The sequence below is a fragment of the Passer domesticus genome, chromosome 6, assembly GCF_036417665.1.
Source record: "Passer domesticus isolate bPasDom1 chromosome 6, bPasDom1.hap1, whole genome shotgun sequence".
Classification (NCBI taxonomy): domain Eukaryota; kingdom Metazoa; phylum Chordata; class Aves; order Passeriformes; family Passeridae; genus Passer; species Passer domesticus.
The window spans coordinates 12517096-12541978 of NC_087479.1; the positions used below are offsets into that span (position 1 = coordinate 12517096).

Sequence of the window (24883 nt, forward strand, 5' to 3'; positions counted from 1 at the left end):
GCGCTGGGAGGAAGGAGCAAGGCTGGGCTGGGCTGGGCTGGGCTGTGCTGGGCTGGGCTGGGCTGGGCTGAGCTTCCCCGCATGTCCCTTTGCTGCTGGGGACTAAACTGCCACCGCGTGGACATTCTGCCAACCTGCACATTCCCGAGAAAAGGCGAGGAACAAAAGGGAGCTGGGAGCCGACAGCAACAGCAGAGAACTGGGAGCTGTTAACAGGTGAAGTTCCAAGGTGAATTTGAAAAGCTGGTGAGACATAGAGTTGGTCCGAACTCCTGCTCTCTTTTGCTTGGCTTTGCATGGCTATCTAGGTTTGAAAGCATTCTGTTCTCTCTCTGAAGGTGCAGCATTGTTTAAGTTGTAAATGAGGACAGCAAGGAGAAGGCAGAGCATAGGCAGCTCTTGTGCTGGGAAATTCCTTCAGCAGCACACAAATAGCCAGAGGGCTGGGCACCCTGGTCACTCAGAATTTATCACAGCAGATGTGGACAGGAAAACTCTCATAACAAGTTAATAATGATAAATGAGCTGATCTAAAACCAGACCTCTAGCCGCAGATTACGTTGATATAGGAATCAAAACAAAATCTGCAGTGGGTTAGGTGTTGCTTACCCAGCATTGCCAAATATAGCCCTTTGCAGTGATTTTCACCCTGAGTCAGTTGTCCCCCAGCCCTTATATACTGAGGTCCTGATCATTCTGAGCCAATAAAAAATTCCAACATGGAGTGGACAAGTGAATTGCTACATGTTAGTAATACCAGGAACAGCCTAAGGGTTTAGTGATTGCCAACAGCTAATGCCCCTGAGGAACAAACTACTTGATGGGATACTTGTACAACTGAACACCACAGCATTTTTTTTGTTAAAAATAGCATCCATATTTACCACATTATTGCAAAGGAATGTTTGCCATTTCCATCATAGCTGCTTTTCTGACAATGTTGAAACATTGCTTGAGGCAGCTCTATATGTGCACCTGTGCCCCAGACACGAGACCCTTGGGAAAGTCATGTACGAGGCAGCAAGGTATGAACACACATCAAATGGGTTCCGTGTTTTGTTGGTTTACAGAGAAAAAAAAACCCCTATGTTTTCTTAAAGCTTAAATTTCGAATACAGTTAGTAGTTATCAAAAATTATTACATCTCTTTTCAAATAGAAGAATGTGTGTCTATGTCTGAAAGTATCTAAGGGGGATCTAAGGGCATCTCACATGCCAAGCTGACCTTTAGGGAGGACTATTGGCATGTTTCCAATATGAAATCAGACTTGGATATTGATACTTGCGACTGTTTTTGTCCTCTGTGCTTCTGAATTTCTATGTTGACCGCACCCAAACAGCGACAGGCTGAGCTCTCCTAGAGAGGGATGGATTTGTGCTGGGACTGTGCCCCCACAGCCCGATCAATGCTAACTCCTGACAGAAGAGGCAGCCTGAGCTGGGCACTGCCCTGGGAGTGGTTTGCTGGGTTTGGGCCCTGGGCCAGGGCATTCAAGAGCTGCTGTTCTCCCTTGGCCATCATAAAGCCCAAACAAAGGTCTAACTGGTGAGAGGCTGACGGGGGAGATAAAGGCAAGACAAGCACGATGGCACCACGTGGAGCTGGGGCCCTCCACCTTTGCACCCTGTGCCAGTGTCACGCACAGTGCCACCACTGAGCTTTCAGAACTTGCGTTATATCCTCAGTACAATTTCAAAGTCAGTGGATTTCTCTGAGTTTATTAATGTGATACATGTTCCTCATGCTGTTCACACCCTGCAGCTGACCTGGGCAGACCTGAAACTCCCCTGACACGGAAGATATCCTCATGGTGTGCTCCAGCCAGGGCTCAGCTCCAGGAGGGTTTTGCCAGCATTTGAATGAGAACCCCTGATACAACACCCTACCTATTTCACTGCTTGAGCAACAAGCTCTAAAGATTATTCCTAGATAATATGTTGGGAAGATTTATCTGTTGGATTTCTTGGAAAGAGCGTGGTAAAACCAAATTAAGATAATGTCTATACTGCAGACTGCAACACAGTGTGGCAGGGAATGCTCAGGCTAGATGCTGGGTACCACAGGGACATAAGTGAAAAATCCTGAGCTCTGAGCAGAGCTACTCTGCCTTGGAGGTAGAGAAAAAGACATCGAAAGGTTGAGTTTACACTGTTCCCTTAGAGATATGGTGGGTCTTCTATGTGATGCAACTATGCTAACTTAAGGAAAGATATGTAAGGAAAAATGCAGGTGCTCCAGTCTCAGTCACAGAGTTGCTTCAGGAGACAAGGCAGTAAACCATATTGCTACTTTGGGACTGCCACATGAGGAAGTCTGCTTGTACTCTGGGCTAGTTTAAGATTTATCCTGAATTAGCAAGCAGGAAGTACACTGTCATGTTCAAGTGTAGCAGTAGGGCTTATTAGTTTATCTAATGCTTACTTGGTGTGACATCCTGCTACGTAAAAATGATATCACTAAGAACCTATTAAACAACAGATGAGATAGCAGGTATTTAAATGCATGTATACTTGTGTGCTTTAAATAGTACATCATTTAAATACCAGTGAACTAGACTGACACATACCAGGAGTGAGAACAGATATATTTTAAGCCTGGAAGGGACCACAATGGTCAGAAACACTTTGCCAGAATCACAGCAGTGCACTGAGCTGGCAGGCACAGACATGCACACACAGCCACGTGTGCTGAGCTGGCTTGATCCTGTTTGAACACCTTCCCCACTCAGTGCAGGCTGGGAGAAGGGATAAGAGGAAAAAAAACCCCTGTACTTAAAAGTCTTGTATCTTTCTCTGCTAATAGATATTTCCCTGTGGAGCTGGCAGCACCCACATAGCAGCATCAGCAAACACCTCAGCAGCAAACAGGGGTGCAGGGCTCCGTGCCAGCACAGCCAGGCACAGCTCACTGTCACCCCTGGGGCTGGCTCCCCTGTGCCCCTGGCTGCCACCAGAGCCTGTGTGTCACCCTGCCTGCCAGCCAGGGGAGGTGGAAATCCCCACCAGCAATATCCAAGATGTACCAGGCCTCTGCTTGTTCTCAGGATGTTCAAACAGACTAAAGCAGGTGTGGGGTAATTAACAGTTAAATTAGAAAAAGAATACTTAATAGTTAGAAAATGCTGGTGAAATTCCTGCCTAATTCGTCTGTGGCAGACATCCTGGAATCACCTCAATTCCTTTAGGGTAACTTTTATTGTGCAGGTCTTTTTTTCTATCCAGAAGTTTTCAAGTATAACTATGACCAAGGTTCTCCCTAAAATCTCCCAGACAGAGGGAGCTGAAATTTGGCCAAGGAGCCAAAAGAAGTGGAAGAGGAATTTGGAAAAAGAAAGATTGTATCTCCACCTTCCATTTTCTTCCAGCCCTCTAGTTCCACCAGCTCAATAGCTTCCAACTCTTTTAACAGAAGAATTTACAAAGGACTCTCCTGTTCCCTGAACATTTTGATTGGCCCGAAGTGAATTTCTGCTCTTGAAACAAATAAGTTTGCAACTTCACTGTGAAGGGAAAGGCCTGAAAACAGTCTGGTGATGGCATTTGTAGGTTTTCAAACGAAAACAGAGTAGTACTTCTCAAATGACACTTTATGCATCTGTTCCTCCTTTATATTTCATAGGAAGTAGGGGGAAACACTTTTTTTTTTTATCATCTGCTTTTGTGTATTGAGGGTATTCTTTAATACCAAAAACAATTGAATGAGAATTTATCAGAAAGTTCAGGAAAAATATTTAAACAGATTAATTTACCCTATACATGTTTTAGGCTTAAGAAGATATTGTCAACTTGAATTTGGCTTAAAATAAATATCCACAGTAAGATCTTTAGATACAAGGCTTTGCTTGTGAACTTTTCTAGACACATTGGTCATTTTACTTTTGAGGGGGTTTAGGGTTTTTTTTGTCTTTCTCATGTTCTTGTGTGAGCAGCAAGACAAAACCTATCCTGATTACACCAGGGAAAACAAATAACCAGGCCAAATGCTTTAATAAGACATGTGTCTCCCATCACCACTCAGGTGAAAAACACATTTCGGACAAAATAGGGTTGCTTTTGTTTGCTTTTTTTTAATATCCTCTAAAAAGGGCTAAATATTATTATTTATTAAATATTGCCTCAGTGCATTACCTCTTGTCTAACCATTCACACCTGTGAAAAACTGAATGGAAAAACATGTGCCTTCATAAAGTTTGGGAAAGTGGAAAAACATGTACAACAGTGTCTTCAGAGCTAAACTGGATAATGATCCTGTGCATCTAAAAAGGGACAGATTTTCAATCCTGTTCATGTAAAAGGGGTTAGATTTTCTTTTCACTTAGGCTAATATAAACTGCAGAAATATTTTCCATGCAGTACACTAGGAGTTCTTCTAAATCACCTGATTTTGCTTATCCTTGATGACCAATAGGTTTACACCAATAAAAAGCATTACAGAAAAATAATTTTCCTTTAAACTAGTGAGTGGAAGCTTAAAAAAAAATATAAATAATTTTGTAATTTGCAAAGAAAGGCACATATTTAGAAAGGCACATCCTTAGAAACCTCAGCTTAGAGCTGCACATGGCAAAGCAAGGCAAACTATGCAAATGCTTCCATAAGAGTGAAACACGGTCACTCGGGAATTTATTTTTTGGCAAAACATTGTGATGCACAGCTGAAGAATGCTGTATTTTGAAATGGGAAAGGGCAACAGGATGCATCTCTTTTCAGATCTATAAAGGCTGATGCTTGGAGGTTTTTTCCTACAAAAAAACCCCATAGAAATGCGGCCCCTGCCCACAACATATTCAATTCAGTGCTTCATTTTTCTTTTTTTTTTTTTTTCCCCTCTGAGGCAAATGCATGGGGATGAACATGAAGAAAACATGAGATTACTTTGATCTGATGCAGCAGGGCAGGGCACACCCTCCTCAATACTGCAGCTGGTTTGGAGGGTTGGGCAAAGGAGGGATGTCTCCAAGTCCCTCAGCTGCCTCCCCGGGCCCTTGTCACCGGTCTGTCACCTCCTGCCGGCTGCACACCACGCCAGCATCCTCCTCGTGCGCGCAGTTGTGCGTGCCCACCCCGGCGTGCGAGCACTCCAGCAGCGTCCTCTCCTGCCCGGAGCACTGCACATCATCCAGCAGGATGCGCAGGGAGCTCCCTTCCCCGAACTCCGCCTTCTTGGCGGCCCGCTCCGCGGAGGGGAAGCCGAGCTGGCGGCACACCACGGCGGCGGCGGGCAAGCTCCAGCCGTCGTCGCACACCGTGCCCCAGCTGCCGTCGATGAAAACCTCCACCGTGCCGCGGCCGCGGCCGCGCCGGCCCTGCCGCATCAGCCGCACGGCGCCATTGCCGGGGCGCTGCTGCTGCTTCTTCTTCTTCTTCCTGCGCTGTCCCCTCTCCTCCGTGCCCGTCCCGGGCCGGGGGGCTCTGCCCCGGGGCGCTGCGGTGCTGCCCGTCCTCACCCGGGGCCCGGGGAGCGCCGGGGTTCGGGGGTCGGGGGCGCCTCGCCACGGGGGCTCCGTCGTGGTCTTCAGCCCGGGATGTGGTGGTGGTGCTTTCATGATGAACTCTGTTGGGGGAAAAGGCAGAGAGCCGTGAGTCTGTCACTCTGTGAGCAATGCTTGAAGACAACTATAGGAAGCCAGTGCTAATTTTTTTTACTTATATAACTGATTTCTTGGAATTTGTCTATTCGGTCCTGTTGGGAAGCAGCAACACTCTTAGCGAGCCGGTATTTCCTCAGTGCAAATGTCGGCTGCTGTTGGCTAGCAGAGAGCACTGCAGGGCTGAATGCCAGCTGAGACTCTCCCAAAAAGGAAGCTCCAAGAGGTTTCTTGGCAAATGTCAGGCTGGCCCTTAAAGGGTAGGTGCTGGAGCTTCACAGGCAGGACAGGAGTTCTTCACCATATCCCGGTGAAGAGCTGCCGAAAGCATTCACAGACAGGCACTGTTCCTGCTCTTCTCTTCACTGCTGAGGACTGGATCATCACCAGAGGAGAGCGTGGCCTCCCCACTGGGCCAGATGCTTTATTCAGAGGAGCCGAAATCGGGAACATTCAAAGTCAATTCTCTCTGGCAACTGGAATGTGCAAGAGGAACAGAGTTGCTAGGACAACACATAAAACAGGATTTGGGGTTGGGTTTGTTCTTCCTCATGAAAAAAAAGGAAAAAAAAAAAAGAGCCTTGAACTCTGAAGAGATGAAAAGTCTTTGCTGTCACAGTTTCCAGGTGTTACTGGATTTACTTATTCACATGTGTTTTATTTTTAGCTTAAAAATAAGTTTTAGTTTGCCAGAAGGAAGCAATTCAGAATTTCATGGAATAACATTCAACAGAGCTGGGACAGTGTCACAGACATTTGCAAAGACATCATGACTTTGAATTATATCCCAGATTTATGCATCCTCATTCATCACTTGGTTTGTAGTACAGAGAGGAGGAAAAATATCACTGTCTTATTTGTGCTTAGTATCTGTTGTCCCCAAAAGGCAAACCCTCACAGTGATCCATGTTTTTCCAAATAATGCTCTTTGAAAAGGAATTGTGTTCATGACATGAAAATGTTTCCTTCCTTTGGAAGCTGTGCAATAAATAGATTTGAAGGCCTCACCTGTGCACAGCTCATTTGCTGGAGCCTGGTCTGGCAAAGCACTTGAAAACCCTGGGACTGATTGAACACTGTAGGACTGTATGAAAGCTAATGGTCACCTGGGAGTGCTTTTCACCTCACTAGATCAAATTGTCTCTATATAATACTTTCTATTAAACTATTTATTAAATACACTTCAAAAAAACCACTCATAGCTAATACAAGGCACATGCCCTGGTGATTCTGTTGCATTCAGACTAAATACTAACCAAAACAATAAATATTTACAGCTACACATCCTTGTTTGGATTCTTCTGAATCAAAATGGCTGTGCTTATTTTTCACAAAAAAAGAGAGTGTAGCTCTTGGCATACTAGGTAGAATCTCTCCCACCATTTCTAAGTTTTAATTTATGACAAAAACTACCTTGTAAACAAGCCCAAAAGATTTAGTTATATGTATAGTTTAAAAATCTGGACTTTGCACTTGAATAGAGAATAATGCATAAGCAGAAACAGACAAAAATGGTTGAATATGAACCAAGTTACTAAAATTTGGAAGCTGCCTGCACAACTAGAAAAGGAGAACATCTCTGAAGACACTGAGTGCTCAGGCATGTCAGCAGTCAATAATTAGCCTTAGAGTTTGTTCCACCTTAAAGACTCAGTGTTGCAAGGTGCTGAATCTCCTCATTATTCCCTGAAGCCAAAGCTGTAGGAACTGTTAGTGACTCAAATCCAATGTAACGTGATTAATGTAATTAAAAATTAAGTAAAAGTATTCTGACTTTGGAGTTTCCTGCAGTACCATTAGCTTTGTTCATGGACTATCGAAGTTCATGGACTATGCTGAGTTGGAAGAGAATTTGTTGTGCTGCCTAGGTACCTACATGTGTAAATTAAATGCACAGGGGAAAAGAACAGGCATACTGCCTAGTCTACTTTTGAGATCCTAATACTGTGTTTAGGTTTTTGGACCTCACATGAAATCCCAATATTGTGTTTAGGGTTTTGTACCTCACATAAATAGCACTTGGCTTGCTGCAGATTCAGCTCCACTGATTACTCCAGCTTTAGCAGTGCAATACTTCATGCAACATGAAGCAACCAAAAGGCCCTGGAGGGTTTGGGTAAGCCAAAAGTTCACCTCAGTGCGTGATCACTGATTCTTTTGGGAGCATTTTCTCATCCCACATTTTCTCACTTTCAACTAACAATGACTCAGCTCTCATCTTGCTCAATGAGCTACTTCCCAACCCTTTACCCATCATATCCTCTCCACTACCTGAAGCTACTGCAAAAAATCACTTGTCACTGACAAACACCATTGAGCACAGGGTCTCTGGACAGGCACAGTTACAGGGAAACCAAGCTGGTGGTAATGAAATGTGTACAATGTAGCATGAAAAAGGGAAAATGAACAGGGTCAGAAACTACAAAGGAAATTTCACATGGCCAGGAAAGGGGAAATACTGTATGACTGATTTAAACCAACTCTTCAGATCCAAAATATCTGGAAAGATTTAATTTTGAGGATACCCTGAAGAGTAAAGTTCTGGGTAATCTCCACATATGTGGACAGATAGTGCAAGTCTGGATTTTGCATCTCCTGCCAGCTAACATGAACCAATAATAAACAGCAAGAGTTACACTCACTCTCCTTTGGCACAAACGGGATGCGCTTGCTTTTGACTTTCACTGGCGATGGCTCAACTTGGCATTTTCCTGGTGGTGCTGTCCTTGAAAGAAAGGGACACATACACTGCACAATTAATTCCTTTCCTCTGGCATTGCAACACTTTGCTTCGCATTGTTTTTCTAAGAACATAATTCTTATTGGGGAAAAAAAGTCTGTTTAAATGATGCAACTAATCTCTTACAGTAGAAAACATAACTAAAGAATCACAGATCACCATTGATGAAAGTCCAAATATTCACAAGGCAGTGGAGTCCTCTGTCTGTGTTTTCAGTTGACACTATTGAAGCCATTAAGGAAATAAAGCATTGGCAGGTTCAAGAACTACAGAAAGAGATTAATCAAAATGAAAATAAAAATTACAAAACTAGACAGTATATGTTGAACATCTGACAGCTCATGTGTATGCAAGATTTCAGACTGTTTTCACAGAAGCAAAAGAGCACACTATTATTCATACAGAAAGCCCAAACAAATGTCGTGCCAAAAATGCATTAGTTTCAGAAAAGAACTCTAAGTGTCTCCTCAGAGGCTTTGTCTTAGTATGGTGCTTTATTTTAACACAATTTGTTTGCCATAGAGATGTATCCCACTTCTGGGAAGTCACAACCAGCTCATCACCACTTTTTCCTATGACAGCCGTCTTGGTAATCCTCAGACTTCTTCAGAGGCTTTTAAATTGGTTCAAAAATGCATTTGGATGGTAAAACTCCTGGGCAATGAGGATTGTTTGCATTTGCATTTCTGTGGAAGGCAGAGAGCTTCTCTCTCAACTGTATATACAAGGATGCTCCCTACTTTTATGAACTTTCCAATTACTTTTTTTGGTACTCTGAACATGAATGAAACTTTTTTCTCAACTTAAACTTACGGCTGGTGTTTGACTCCTGCTTTCTCTATTTTTGCACAGGTTGCGTAATACCAGCTCCTTAATACATAGTTTACAGGAACTCTTCCATTGCATTAGATAATGGAAAATGCTCTGACAGAGGAGAGTTGGAGAAAACACATAACAGATCTGGGGGCTTTTTAATTTTGGGGACTGGTTTCAACATAAAACTAGACAAGTGGCTTGATTCAAAATCCTCAGATAGCTAAAGCTGTACATTTAATACATTAAAAAAAAAAGCTATAAAAAAAATCTCACTCTCCATTTCTGGCTGAAAGTAGCTTGGTGTTTAGCCAATAATAGTAACACTTTAAAAACAGGAAGATGGAAAAAACAGCTGTAAGTCTTCCCATAAAGCACAGCTATTCCCTGCCTTGCCCAGTCTCAGATACAGGCACATGGAATCCAGGAGGTGTAATGATGGTCCTTTTTTCTTGTTCAATCCATATTGCTCTTTGAAACACTAAGAAGAATGTACTTTTTGATTTTCATGTCTGGTTTGCCCAAGACAGCACTGCAGGTCATGCTGGTCCAGCTTTGGCTGCTGTGGTCTGGGGGCACAGGGCTCTTGTGGGAGATGAAAAAAGGGATGGAGAGGAACTCAAAAAAACACCTTGAGAAAAAGTGCCTCCTTTTGGGCAGAAATGTAGAGAAATTTTGCCAAAGAAAGACAAGCCACCCATAAAATACTTCTTTAGCATTTAGGAAATCTCCAAACCCACATAACACCAACAAGTCCCATAAAAATTTGGCACCAGGCATGCAGACCCCCATGACTGCAGGAGCAAAGCAGACCCACAATGGGTTACTCCAGATGTTCCTTGAGTGAATTCCCCAGAAGGGCCCAGCATGGGAGAAGAGTTAATTAGTCAGCCAACATGACTCATCCCACCCACACCATCACATCCACACCATCCACGCCAGGACTCACTGCACCATCACCAGGCCTTGCAACAAGAACATCTCATACCTGGAAGTGTCCACCACTTTGTACACCACTCCATTGGGAGCTGTGGCACTTGGTACACCAGTAGATAGGAAGTACAATTCCCCTGGTAAAAAAAAAAAAAAAAAAAAAAAAAAAAACCAAAAAAAACAAAACAAAAAAAACAAAAAAAAAACCAGACACATCCATGAAAACTGTCCTGGAGTTTCTGTCCTTTACAGCACAAAGGCATTAACTCTGCATCACAGGTCTAAGAGCTCATCTGCAGTCCATTGGCATAAAATATTCTTAGTGAGTGGCAACTTTTACGAATTGTCATGAATTACTATTTGGACAAATTTTCTTGGTAGGTTCACCTGCCCAGACCTTCCTTGTTCTCTCATTATGATCTATGTCCTTTGACTTCTTTAAAGTAAAACAGTCAAACCCTGAATTACTTCTGTTGAAATGAAAGGAAATTTAAAAAGTTGACTGTCTTCTGCTCATTTGGATGAAGCACTCCTTTGGGGTGAATTATAGGAGAAGAAGATTTTGTTTTTGTTTTCTCTAGCACACTCACAGAGTGAGACATATCTCACACAAAAGGCATTTAATTCATCACAGCTCTGTCAGGTCACATGTGCAGGGCTCAACCTTCAACCAAACAATGTCCATCACCAATTATCTGACTTATTTTTTCTTAATTGCATGTCTATCCTTCTTCTCCTGTTGTGCAGGGGAGACTGGGATATACAATCCTTCTGGCACTCTTTTGAGAGCTCAAGTGCTTGAGCGGTGCAACAAAAAGGATCAGAAAGAAAAAATATGTTTGCAATACTTAAAAAATGAGAGAAAATATAAAAAGCGGCACTACAGACTTGCTTAGTGAATAAGGGAGATTTTTTTGGGTGTTCAATGGGTAATCCAGGGGGAAGAGGAAGAGGAACAGAGATCAGTGTGAGCAAAGGAATGTGTAGGCAGCTGAGGCTGTCTCCATCCTCCTGCCTGCCCTCCTGTGCTGTCCTGGGCTGAGCTCCTCTGGATAATCCCAGGGCAGAAACTTTTGGCTACCCCTGGCTGGCTTCTTCGTTTTTCTGATCAGCTTCATTAAGGACAGGCCAGAGGCAGCCTTGGTCCAAATGGGGACAGGAAACACCTGGCACTGAGTTTCGTGGTGATGTGTGTTTTACATCCTGCCCCTCTTTCCTGGAAGTTACCAGGCAGGAGTTTGGATGCTCAGGCCATGAAGCACACAGGCTACACACATGTGACCCACAGACACAGTGCCTGGGGTGTCTCTGACTTGTTCTGCTGGCCAGGAATGGGGCTGATGGCTTTATAATTGCTGTGCAATGAGCCAAAAATAGAGATCTCCACACGACATATACACACCCACTGCAGCAGGTAGATTAACATCCATCAGAGCAACAACTCCAAAACTTCAATGCTTCTGTGAAGCATTAAACCCTGTTAAAATAAACTGTGTGGCAAGCTTGTAAAAAATTATATTCCCAGCACACAAAAAAGGTGCAAGAGAAGACTGTTCACAGCAGATAAAGCAACCTCACTACACTGTTATCAACAGATTTCTTTCCATTACTACAAAGAAAACTCAAGGCAATTAACTCTGAAAAAAGACTCCAGATCAAATCTCCTTTCAGCTCTGTTGTATTTATGCAAAGCACAGTGTAGGGCAAAAGGGTGGCAGCATTTCACCCATTTTGTCCAGACTGTTGACAAGTACAGGATGAGGGAGATCAACCTCATGTGCATGAGCAAGGGCTGCAATCAACAGCTTGATACTGCATTTGGCACAAAGCTGATTTGAGCTAAGTTATTTGATTTTAGGTTAAGATATCCTTCTCATTACAGCACTGTGAAATAGCTCTAAATTCCATGAATATTAACCATTAAAGAAAATTGTATTTAACTCTAAAAAAAGTCAAACTTTCAAGCTAACACTTAACTTGGAGGATTTGCATTCACATGATAAAATTTGCATTTATATTATTTGAGCAACATCCAAACTTGACATAATCTGCAGGAAAAAACAGATGTTGAAAAGCTGAGGCATTCTGGAAGCAGGTGCTTGTGATCACGAGCCAAGACCTCCCTGGAGCAGGGCAGAACATGACTCCTGCATTGCTGGGTCACACATGAAGCACACATTGTGGGGCTCATCCTCTGCCTGCCCCCAGCCAGGGGCTGCACGAGCTGCACATTCTGCAACACCCTTGTACAAACAGTGGGAGACACCACCAGCTTGCACCCCAGGACTCTTCACTTCCTTCTCTACAAATCACAGCAACTCCCTCCCAGAAAGCAAAATGTCTGCAGCCATGAAAACACAGCAAAGCTCTACTGAGACTGTATCCAGTCCAATGCAAGGCAAAATCCCAGCTGGCACTAATAAAATATGGACTTAAAGACTCTTTTGCTGATGCTTCATGCAAGACATAACACAGGCTTTTGTTCTGCTTCATGAGAGGTACAAATACCCCAGCCCAGGGTGAGCAGATATATAACTGCTGCTCTCGACATCTGCTTCCCTGTATCCATTAATAATGCCCGCAGCCTTTTTGACTAGACAAGAGGGTAGACTTGCTCTCCCTTGGGTATCAGCTCCTCAGGCTCCCAGGGCCGCATTCCCCTTGGCATGGCACTGTGAGGAATGAGGTTTCTTTTCTAAATTTGTTTTATTCTACTTGCCCCCCCTCTGCTCCCTGTTCACCAGAGGGAAGGGCAGCAGCACATCCAGCACACCAGACTCAGTCCCAAGGCAACTGACTCTCCATCTCCCACTGCGGGCACTGCATGGCATTCAGACCTCAAAATTAGCATTGTAACTTTGGTTTGGTATTTGGGAGATGCTGGGAATCTGGCATTTTAAAGACTCCTGCTGTGCCTCTCCACGACCTGCTGCCTCTCTGATCCCTTCTCTGGTGTTTAATTCTGAAGAGAGAACAGATACATGCCATTCAGTGTGACACAAAGTTAAAAGATTACCTGCTTCATCTTCAGCAAAGGAGATGATGTATTGATAGTAGTTATTGATAAGCCCAGGGAACATGCATGTTTGTCCTGTCCCCATGCAGATTTCACTGTACTTCCACTCTCCAGTAGCATGATCCTCCTTCAAAGACATCAGGCGTCTGCAAGGCAAAAGAACACTTCCACAACCTGACCCAGATAATTTATGAATGTTAGCATGGACACCTGAAGGATATTTAATGCTTCCTACCTACTAGCTGCAATAGGAACTGCAGTTTCTCTGAAGAGATTGTTAATATTAACCCAAATGTACGATACATCCTGCAACCCCTTGTCTTCATGGGCAACTCAAGCCCATGACAAAACAAGAGGGGAGGGTTGAAGGGCTATCAGGCTATTTTGAGGGGGATTTTTGCTGGGGGTACAACTTTGTGAGTGCCCTAAGTGTTTACTTACCCACTCATAAAATCACCAAATATGTACAGGCCGTTCAGGTTTGGAGACTCACAGCCTCGATAGACGTAGCCTCCTGTAACGGATTTCCCCATTTTGTGTGGATATGCGTAAATTGGAAGCACGTCATCTGTAGGGAAGAAAAGATCTGTGACTTGTTTTACACATGCTCTTTATCTAGATTGTTCTGAGAGTGGCAGAGTACAATCAGGTTCCCTGGTGCATCTTCTATTTAAATGAATTGCCAGTGGAGTTGTATTTAGTTTGATTTTCACCTTTTCAGAATCACATTTGATTGCCCTGCCCCTCACCAAGACACCTCATCACTCTCCTGAGCCCTTCTCCTCCTACTACAATCCATCTCTGTTAGTGTCACTTCTGGCACATTTCTACAGAGTTTTTCTGGTTTAGCTACAAATTCACAGGCTACTCCTAGAGCCACTGCACCCATGCAGGAAATGTCTGCCCAATGCAGCTTTGTTTAGGTGGTAAAAGCTAAAAAAGAGATGGGCGACTCCAGACTGCAGGCACTGATGAAAAGATATGTCAGATGTCAGCACAAATAGCTTCTGTTCCTCTGAGATGGAGAAGCAACTTGAAAGGGCCATCAAATATTTATGGGATGGCACAGGCATGAATGATGTAGTACTGGCATATTCATTGGGAAATATAACATAAGATAAATGTAAAATGGGGAGAGATGTCCTGATTTTGAGAGTCTCCATTAGATGTTTCCTCCCCTTTCTTTTGAAACTCCTGGCTCACGGGTACCTCATGGTACCCTTTCCTCCTCATCCTCACAGCCTTTCTCCCTGCCCACGTAGCAGATGCTGCAAGTAGCAAACCCAGCAGCTCTGCCAGCAAAGAATTTGCACCAGGGGAATTTCCTCTAAAGCAGGTGTTTTCTACACTTCAGCAGTACTTATCATTCTAAAGGGGCTGTGACATTTCACTGTTCTAACAAAGGGTCTCTAAAGTCATCAAAAATTGCTCTGAATCCCTGGAGACCTCAGTAAAGTGTCTGCCATGAATGCTCATCTGGGTACTGTCACACAGGAGAGCAATAAATGAGCTCTCTGAACAACTGCTTCAGCAAAGGGAGTGTAAAAAATCTGCTCCCTGCTCTTGACATTTTTATAAAAAAAAGAGTTAATCACTCGTACTTACAGCAAAGCTAATAAAAGGAAGGAATTTAAACTAAGTTAATATTAGGAAGAAAATTAAACAACAATACACAGCACATGGAAGAGAAAAGAATCAGAATCTCAGCTAATGCAAATCAGTGCCAGCCCACTCCACTGCCCCCCTGAATCTCTGAGAAGAGAGTCCAGCACAAGACGTGGTACACATCAGCCCTTGCAGTTCAGTATGTTCTGACTTCACATGTTCACTGGAATTTAGCCAGCTAGCAAACACCCTCAATCCAGTTTCAAACAGTTTAAAGAAATGAAAATAAAATGAGGTTTTCCTTTGTGGCATAGCTAAAACAAATGAAAATACACCATACATTCAGTTACCTGCAGAGCAGGCAGCGTGCATAAGGACTGATCAGTCAATGTTTTTCTCTGCTTTTTTTTTAAATAAGGGTGAGTTATGGAGAAAAATACAACTCCTCCAAATTTTTCTTGCTTCTGCACAAAAGCTTATTTTACGTGGCAAAGATGAAACTGTCCTCCCTCTAAACCACAGAATCACAAAGTAATTTCACTAACAGCACCAATCACCTAGAAAAACAACAACGAGCATGTTTCACTTTCCCCCTAACTCAGAAACAGTAACATTTGTACTTTCAGTATTTATGCCCAAGCCAGTTCCCTTCTAGAGGGACAGCGGAGGTTTATATCTCAAAAAGGTGTTTGCCACCACGCAGCCAGGCTTTGAAGGCAGGAAGTAAAAACGAGAGCACATCTATTTACCCAAGGAAGAATTGGTGCAAAGTTTCTTATCATAACAGCTGAACCCTTCCCTTGCCCTCCAGCCGTAATTTTTCCCTTTCTCGACGATGTCGACTTCTTCGTATTTATTCTGCCCCACATCTCCACAGAAGAGCCGCCCCTTCCCTGCCTTGGTGCGAGGGTCCCCCCTGTCGAAGGAGCAGCGCCACATGTTCCTCACTCCGTAGGCGTAGACCTCGGGGCGAGCGGCGGGGTCGCCGACGAAGGGGTTGTCGGGCGGGATGCGGTACAGCGGCCCGCGGTCGTTGTTGTTCACATCGATCCGCAGCACCTTGCCCAGCAGGGCTGATCTGCATTGGGACAGCAAATGAAAAAGGTAAAGAAATTAGGCTAGACCTCGGCAAAAAATCAGAGCCGTGGGGGTGGTGGGGTTGGAAAGTCTAGGGTTTCATGGCATTGATTTCCTGGAGCTGCTATAGGGATGGATCTACTCTTACTTGTTCTGGGCATTTCCAAAGGTGCCAAAAGGATCCCCAGCCATGCCTCCATCTCCAGTGAAAATATAGAGATACTCGTCATCTCCAAAGAGCAGCTCTCCTCCATTATGGTTGGAAGCAGGTTCTTCTATTTCAAGGATTATCCTAAATGAAAACAGGGAGAAAGCAATTTCCCACTGCACGAGCACTATGCGAAGGGCAGAGCAATGCCATGACAATGTAGTTCTTGACAGATGGAAGCAGCTACAGATTGGTTTTGATACAAATTCCTCCATATCCACGTTACTGAGTTTTTCCTGGGCATAGCTGATTTTCTAACCTTAAATAGTTTCAACATATTTTCCAGATTACAGAAACACCAAATTGTGTAATATGGAAAGTCTGGGAAATCACATGACAAAATATACTTTTAATTGCTTAAACTTTTCCTCCGATTCTTTCTTCCTCCTTGTTAATCTTCTTTTTTATTTTTCTTTATAATTTATTAAAGAAAAGGAATCTGAGCTTATAACCAATTGGAAATTGTAAGAGAAAGGACTCCAGTCCATCTGTGCATCTGTGCAGCTTTTGGCACAGTCCTGCCAGGCACTTTCAAGGCGAACATAAAACTTCTCAAACATTAAGGAATAGTTAAATTCTTAAAGAGAGAAGAATCCTTAAATGATAATTACACACTCAGGACCTTTTGAGTTTAAAGAGCAGTTAAAAGCACCCCCACAAACAAACTCGATTTACCAAAGGTTATTTAAAGAAGTACCAACAAAATTTACCTTAATTTTAACCCCAAACTCTCTATTTTATTTGTTTATTTTATGCTCCTGGAATCCCGTCCATAGCATGAAAGGAGAAAATACATAAATTATAGTTTTATAGAATGGTAAAGCCACAAATACATGCAGGGGAGGTTCCCAGGTATAACAACTGAAGTTTATTACTTCCAGCTTCTAAAAGAGTCCAGATTTCATGATGGCAGTGCATCTTAATAGCTACGAAAGCAAATTATAACACTTACTTACACCACCTCATTTTTAGACAGTTTTTTTTCCATTCTGAAATGTTGATAGTTATTGTGTGTTATGGGAAGGAACCCAAGTATGGAGTTACTGTCACCTCCTGTTAAATGTCAGCACCTCTGTGATAAGGTAACTGTGCAAGAGTGCACAGGTTGCAGCTGACAGGAGGAGTGAGGGAGGATCCTGTATGGGCACAAAGGTGAATCTTCCTCAGCCTCCCAAAGAAGATGGAAAAAACCAAAATTCATTGAGAAACATCTGAGCATAAACAGACATATGCACTTGAGCCAAGGCAGTGCACACCACATGTCAGCCTGAGCTCCCTCTTGGGCAGCAGCTCAGGATGAAGTCAGTGGGACCCGAGCCTACACAAGCACAATAGGACCACAATTTTGTTTTCTTAAGCTTTTGCCGTACTAACCATAAGCTAAGTAAGCACAGAAATTGTTACAAACATAGAGCCTGAGGATTCTTAAACAAGACAGCTCATGGGCTGTTGATATCTGCAGCTTTCTGGTTTGCTTTCCTGAGTGCCACGTTGTAATTCCCCTTACCTGTCATCTACAGTGCTGTTTACACTGGATTGCTGTAATTGCTTTATAAACCAGTATCCCCTCTCTATCACTGGGCTGTGTGCATTTTTGAGCTAGAGTCATCCACAGCTGGGTGTTTGGAAAACCCCTAATAAAATCCAAATAATGAAGAAAAAATCTTTGAATTAATAATATCCAAGGGTTTCTTAAAACAGTGGTTCTATAACATAGTTCTGCAACAGGCTATAAATCTGTGAGCCTGATTCCATAAACAAGTTTCTCATCAACTGTGCATAGTAGTGTGGAACAACTGCAAGACCAGACTAAAACAAATGACATTTTCAATTAAAATGCACTCCATAATAATATGGTGACTTGTGTTTTATTTAATTTGATATTAAATTTGTAATATCAAAGGGTTGGGTTGTTGTTCAGATGAAGAAATATGGGACCAAATCCATCTTTGGTCTGGTATCACTTTGTTTATACTAATTTTGGAAACCTTTGGCTTTGGAAGGAATTTCACTCATTCTTTGCAGAAGTCTATTTTAAAGGGTCATCACAAAAGTACAAAACAAACAAATAAACCTCCAAGCCCCACCCAACAATAACCCCAAAACACTAACTACAAATAATGTTTAATCCATGTTTAGTTAAATCCTCTGACATGCCAGAACTGAGACCTGTACATGTTTTATCCCTGCACACTTGCAGTTCACCCATGGAGGACATGCAGCTGCTGCACCTCAATACACTAGACATGGACTTGGACTAACATGCTAGCACTCTGGAATGCAAAACATGAAGTAAATAAGTCTCACTCATGAGACTCATGTGGCGATCCTCCCATGTGTGAGGACACAACGCTTGACTCTATTTTTTTCAGAAGGCTGATTTATTATGCTATATATTATATTAAAATACTACATTAAAACTATACTAAAAGAACAGAGAGAGAAGACAGATCAGAAGGCTACAAAGAACAAGAATAGAACAGAATAGAATGCATAACAAAATCCTGTGACTGCTCACAGCCTTGGCACAGGTAGCTGTGATTGGGCACTAATTGAAAACAATCCACATGGACCAATGAAAGATGCACCTGTGGCATTCCACAGCAGCAGAGAGTTATTGTTTACATTTCTTTCCTGAGGCTCTCAGCTCCTTGGGACAGGAAAAATCCTAGCAGAGGATTTTTCATAAAATATCATAGCTACACTCATGAGACTCAAAAATGCACAAGTGGGCCTATAAGATCTTAAATTCATGTGCCAGAGTGTGTGCAATACCTTTCAGAACCATGGTCCAAGGCATTCATGTCAGTAGGAGAAATTCTGAACTCACTGATTCGGATTCTCTCTTCATAACGAACTTCAACTGAGTAGTAGACGTACACTTTACCATTAAATTTGAATTTAGGATGGAAGACAATACACAGAAACCCTCTCTCATCTCCTTCCCAAGGCGAGGTAAGCACAGCTTCGCTGATGTTCAGAAATGGCTTTTCGAGCCTGGATCCGTCGGGGAGGTAGGTCCACACCAGGCCGACCTGCTCGGCGATGAAGAACCTGTGCGTGCCGTCGTTGGCGTGCACCATGGCCACGGGATTGCGCAGCCCGTTGGCCACCTCCGCCAGGCAGAGCTGCAGGCAGCCCTCCGCGTCAGCGGTCACCAGCCCCAGGTTCTGGTTCAGGTTCTGGTTGGCCAGCAGGTGTGGGAAGCAGTAGTCGGTGTCCTCCAGGGACAGGTAGCGGCAGAGCTTTGCCATGTTGTTTTCCAGTGCAATTAGCTCCGGGTCTGCGGAAAGAGTGCGGAAAATGGAGCGGCAGCTGCGCCACACCTGCGTGCAGTAGTCCTGGCATAGTCCTGGTATCGTCCGCACGGGGGTGGAGGGATCTTCAGCGTCGTACAAGTGAGCTGCATATGGAGAGCATTCCTAGAGGGAGGGAGAAAAGGCTTCAAGTCATTTATTGGACCAGATTTGAAACAGCTGAGCAGAGATACTAATTGGAGATATTTCATGTTAATTACAAGATATGTTGTGGTTTATTCTGAAGATACGTTAACAGAGGGAAAGATCTTAAAAAGGGGGTTTGTCTCAGCACTCATGGAAATAATCTTCAATGTTCCTGGTGAAAGCTGACTTCCTCAAGCTGTTACTCATTTATTCTAACCACAGAACTTTTCAAAAAAACCTGCAATGATGCCTATGTGCTACATCACCCTAGCAGACTGTACTGGGGAAAAAGAGACTTTTCTTCCTTGGATGCTCTGACTTTATCTATGAAATAATAAGATTAATCACAGAGCAGAAGTGAAACCAAAGAATTAGCTGAGAAGATTCAGGCCCTGCACAGTGATGACAGAATGGGAAAGGCCATCAGGGCCAAAGCCTGGGACATTCTTACCTCATCATCTGATAATCCAGGCATGGATCTCAAACATAGATGTGATTTACAGCTCGGAAGGAGTGGGACATGAAAGTGGAGGAGACGGAGAGGACACCATCCTTGCTTGGGTCCAGCTGCCTTTGCTGGTAGACCTTTGCCTACAGATTATTTATATCCCCAGCCAGGAGTGGTGAAAGGCATCTCATGATCATGACATGGGTCACCAAGTTCTGTGAGGGATGCGGAGGTTACAGGATTTCAGACAGTGAGCACAAAACGGCCATAATCCAGGCAAGGTCTTGGCAACAGCTGCACTCAACCTTTGTTTGTGGATGGTGCAGCCTTGGAAATCTGCTTAAGGACTGGATCAAGTTCATTGTAATCTCCATGATAGAACTCCTACAGACACATTTTCCTTATGAAAAAGCTGCAATTCAGTAAAACTGTCTGTAAGTTACAAACTGACCAAAGTGACTCAGTTCTGTTTTGCAAGGGTTTTTGCATGTAATATAAATATATTTTCCAGTTATAATGCATCTTCCCAACAAGCACCTCAAAAGTGCTCTTCAAATAATGCAACATGACTCTGTGGAGGCTCAATTATTTTCAAAGTTATATTTCAATAAATACCTGAGGCAACAAAGGTCAGAAGAGAAACCACTACTTAAGTAAATTCTGTATTCTTTAATTCCTGTCTGGCATTTCTTCTTCTTTTATTAAGCAAAATCAGCTTAATTAAAAAAAAAAAGGGAGCTGTTTCTAGATCTAAAGGGAGATATTTCTTAATGCAGATTACAACTCTATTCAATAGTTGAAAAGATATAACATCTGAGCTGTTTAAATTAGCTGATAAGCATACACAATATTTAATTTTTATTTTATTTTCCATTACATACCATAATAAACTGAGAGGCCATATAACAGATCATTAGTGTACAATAAGCTTTCCTCCTGGAATGTCAAGCCATTCATTGCAAAATGAAGGTTATTATGCTTCCAAATGAGCAGCAATTAATGTGGTAAAAAGAAGATTGCTCGTGAAACAAAACACTGAAATTACACAGGCAGATTGGGTAACACACTTGGCTGGGTTACACGAGGTGTGCCGGGGACAGAAAGAGACAGAGCATTTGTCAATTCACTTGTAATGACTGAAAAATTTGCCTTAGAAAACAAATTGGAATGAGATAGAAAGGGAATTTGATGGGAGGGCTGGGTGGGAGCTCAACCTCTTGTAGCCCATGGAGGTTGCCCATTCAGAGAGAGGAGGCCCCTCACTTGAGTACTCAGCTGTACCTCATTCTGTGGAAGCCTCTTTCAAAGCAAGCAGTGATCTTATGCATTACAAAGCAATGTCCTGGCTTCAGCATCAGAATTAAAAATAGCCCAGAGATAAGGATTCCCTGCCATTGCAGGCTGCTCACCATGGCCTCAGGTGTGTCTGAATAGAAGTTGTGGGCAACTTCTTCCCTCCTTACAACATTCCTGGTGGCTTACAGGTAATTACAGCAGCATTTCACTGGCAGTGAAATTCAGAGATCTATCACTAAAGTACCTAAGCATGTCCTGGGGTATTTTCTGGACATATGAATTATTTTCCAAATTTTACTCTGAAAGAGATGGAGCCTCATGTCTTATGCTGAATTTCTCTGCTCTGGAAGCAAATGTTGTGATCCTTTAGCCTTCATATCATCCTGTCATGTTCACGTAACTCAAAATACCAAGAAGCTCTACCCATAGTCAGAGCCCAGAATCAGTATTAGATCTAAATTGTCATTTCCAAATGATGCTGTCTGTTCATTAATTTTAAACCATGATATGGTCCAAAGACCGAGGAAACTACTGGGCAGATGATCAGTTACTTCAGTAGGGCTGGAACAAGTTTGTACTATGAAAATAACTCATCAGAAAACAAAACAAGTCACATTAAGTCAGGCTAACCAAATGCATCCTGTCTGTTCCAGGAATTCAGCAGCAGCTCCTTATCTGGGGAATTCCAATAGTCTGAATCTGATGGAACACCCACATCAGACAATGTTTTATTTACTGCTGCGATCAGCCTGGAGGAAGCAACAGGACTCAGAAAAGCTAACTTCCACATTATCCCTGACATCCCTTGACCACCTCCACCTGGAAACTCAAGCCTTTAAACAAGCTGTTCTCTGAGAAGCAGAGTGAGGCATCTGCTCTTGCAGTTTGGTGGAGAAGAGAAGGCTCCAAGGTAAACTTATGGCACCTTCCACAGGAGAACTGGAGAGGGACATTTTATGAGGTGTAGTGATAGGACGAGAGGAAATGGCTTTAAACTGAAGAAGGCTCAACATAGATCAGATTTCTGACTTCAGACTTCAAGAAAGAAGTTGTTTACAATGAGGGTGGAAATACTATAACAGATTGCCAAGAGAGGTGATAGAAGCCCCATCCCTGGAAACATTCAAAGACAGGTTGAGCAACCTGATCTAGTTGAAGCTGTCCCTGCTCTTTGCAGAGGAGGTTGGACTAGGTCCTTTCCAAATCAAACTGTTCTATTATTCTATGAATTCAAGAAAAGGCAGGAATCCACAAATACAAACTGAGACACTTGTCAAAATAATTTGATCACATTTGAGAGAAATCATGAATTGTGAGCAGAAAGAGACAGAAATGTGCTGAGTAAGCCACAGGTAATTCAGGTCTAGGATACAAATTGCATATACAATGAATGAATAGAAGGAGTAAGTTTCTATACTGTTTGCAATGACTGAACTTCCATGATGTGCTTGTGCTTGGTTTGTAGCCACATCTGGGCTGGTGATGCACTGAGCTCATCAGAACATTTCAGTGAATCACTGCTCCCACATTGAAATATTTCTCTGCTTCTGAAGACATTTTCAATGGTTGGCTTTCTGACCAACACAGGAGACTTAGTTATCACTTCCAGAAGCAGGAGTGCTTAGCACACATTGCTAACTGGTGTCCTGTCTGCAAACGGACTCAGACACCACTTGTTTCAGAAATATACTCAAATGGTTTTTGCTTCCAGTACAATGTGAGATTAAATAAACGTCAGTTCTCTAGATCCTGGTGTGGAAAAGTGTTGTCTTTCTCTTCATGCTTTAAGGAACCCAAGAGGTACTGGCAAAATGCTAAGAGCAGGATTTCTGAAAAGCCATTTTGATCTCATCTGAGCACAGCAGACAAGACTCCACTGTCTGAATTAATTTAAGGTTTACACTTGAACAGTGTTGAGCCACCACTGCTCTGTCTCAGGGGCATTTTCATACATGCGAGGCCTCCACTGATGACAGGGTGAGACACTTTGCTCTGTGCAGACTGTGATCATCCCATTATCATATCTGGCCCCAGAACATCAGCTCTGAGTGGAAATTCCCCCTTGTGCAGGATGGCCACCACAGAGGTTCCTAGGCCACATCCACAGGCATTACTCTGCACCCATAACCAGGGCTATTAGCACCTGGCACATGCTAAAAGTGCTGTAACCTAATACAAAAAAAAAGCACTCATCTGACCCCATCAGCTGGTCAAGACAAGGAGCAAGATTTGTGCAGGCAGGTGCCCTGTGGGTTTCTTCACCAGATCTGGTAATCCTAACCCTGGCAGGTGAGGAAAGTGCAAACTGTAACTGCCCACTTACCTATCTCAGAGACTGCTGCTGCTAAACTAAGGAAGAGCAACATCCCTGTTGCTCTTTTAGACAACTGCCAAAGAATAAAAAAGTCCACTGGGATACATGTGGATGGACAGTCACTCCTTCCAGTGCCTGGGAGCACAAGCTGTGCTATCCCTGAGGCACTGATGTGCGGGCTGATGTACCCATGCCTGTGCCCAGGCAATAATGCCATGGCTGTGCAGGGGTACTCCAGTCTGGGCTAGGGAATTAACATCATGGCTCACACTTCCCTGGACGGTCCAAAGTTCCTGTTCCTGGACCAGTGCATCGGATCGACGCAGCCCTGCACGAGTAGATGCACGCACACCTGGGCAAGGCACGGCGATGGGGCAGAAGCATCCGTGCCCACAGAGGAGCCCCGCTCAGGGGCCGAACACGCCTGTGTGCCCGAGCCGTGCGCGGGGCACCCCCAGTGCCGCGGGAGCCCCGAGGTCTCACCTGGCAGAGCAGCTCCTGCAGGTGCCCGGAGCAGGCGGCGTAGCTGCGCTCGTCGAGGCCGGCGCTGAGGCGGTAGAAGCGCTGCAGCAGGGCGCGGTCGCGGCTCGGGTCGCAGCAGCCGAACTCGGCGTAGCGGCGGCAGAAGGCGAGGCCCCGCGGCGGCCGGAACGGCGGCTTGAAGTCCAGGCACTGCGGGTGCGGCCGGGCGGGCCGCGGGGCCAGCGCCGCCGCCAGCAGCAGCGCCAGGGCCGCCCGCGGGCCCCTCATGGCTCTGCCCGGGCACCGCCGGCCGGCCGGGCCGTACCCCGCCCCGCCGGGCCGCTCCGCCCGCGGGCCCGCAGCGCCGGGAGCGGCCGCCTCGGGCAGGCGGGTTTGGGTCGGTTCCGCCCAGAGAACCGGGCAGGTGCTTGGCTGGACGGCCCGCACAGGGTGTCACACAGCGCCGGAGTGCATCCTACTGGGAACTCATCCCTGAGAGCGACTCCTCAAGTGACGTCTGCTGGGCTCGGTTCTGCCGCTGAGGCTTTTGTGTGGTCCAAACACGACTCGGAGTTTAATAACAACGACACGTGTTTAATAACGAGAAAACCCAACTTCAGTACAACTAGTTCTTCTGCATCCTTTGTCAGTCACATCCTGGGCTGAGACCGATTAGATTTAGCTTTGAGGCTGGAAAGAAGAGGTCTGGTGTAATCTTTGCACAGGTGACATACTTTGCTCTGTGAAGCACTCAGAATGGTGCTCCCTTGCCCAAACAAAACTGCTGAGGACACTTTCCTTGCCCTAAAGTTCCTCATGGCACACCCAGGAAAATAGTTACTCCACATACACATCATATAGCCATATCATACGTGGTGTTATCAGCTAGTAAGATCTAGTCTCAAGCAGATAGCACATTTTTAACACAGCTAGCCAAAGT

General features: G+C 44.1%; 1 protein-coding gene across 2 annotated transcripts; it reads right to left on the minus strand.

Annotated features, from left to right (window-relative positions):
- Nucleotides 1-4047: 4047 nt before the first annotated feature.
- Nucleotides 4048-24261, minus strand: HHIPL1 (HHIP like 1). Of its 2 annotated transcripts, none has more exons than XM_064423412.1 (9): nt 23965-24261; nt 18756-19402; nt 15921-16064; nt 15445-15773; nt 13532-13658; nt 13091-13236; nt 10130-10211; nt 8231-8313; nt 4048-5554 (listed from the first exon to the last, which is right to left on the minus strand). In XM_064423412.1, the coding sequence occupies exons 1-9, from the start codon at nt 24229-24231 to the stop codon at nt 4989-4991; spliced, it is 2391 nt and encodes a 796-aa protein (XP_064279482.1). In that variant the 5' UTR covers nt 24232-24261; the 3' UTR covers nt 4048-4988. The 2 variants fall into 2 exon arrangements, 1 of the variants encoding a protein (XP_064279482.1); XR_010364225.1 differs by having other exon boundaries at nt 5421-5554; nt 8231-8308; nt 23965-24253.
- Nucleotides 24262-24883: the final 622 nt, after the last annotated feature.

Excerpts from the sequence above, each read along its gene's own strand:
- HHIPL1 (XM_064423412.1), bottom strand. The coding sequence starts at position 24,231 with ATGAGGGGCCCGCGGGCGGCCCTGGCGCTGCTGCTGGCGGCGGCGCTG. Across the intron at positions 15,774-15,920 it reads TTTGGAAATGCCCAGAACAA|ATCAGCCCTGCTGGGCAAGG; the intron begins GTAAGAGTAGAT and ends GTCCCAATGCAG. Across the intron at positions 10,212-13,090 it reads CTTTGCTGAAGATGAAGCAG|GGGAATTGTACTTCCTATCT; the intron begins GTAATCTTTTAA and ends TTTTTTTACCAG.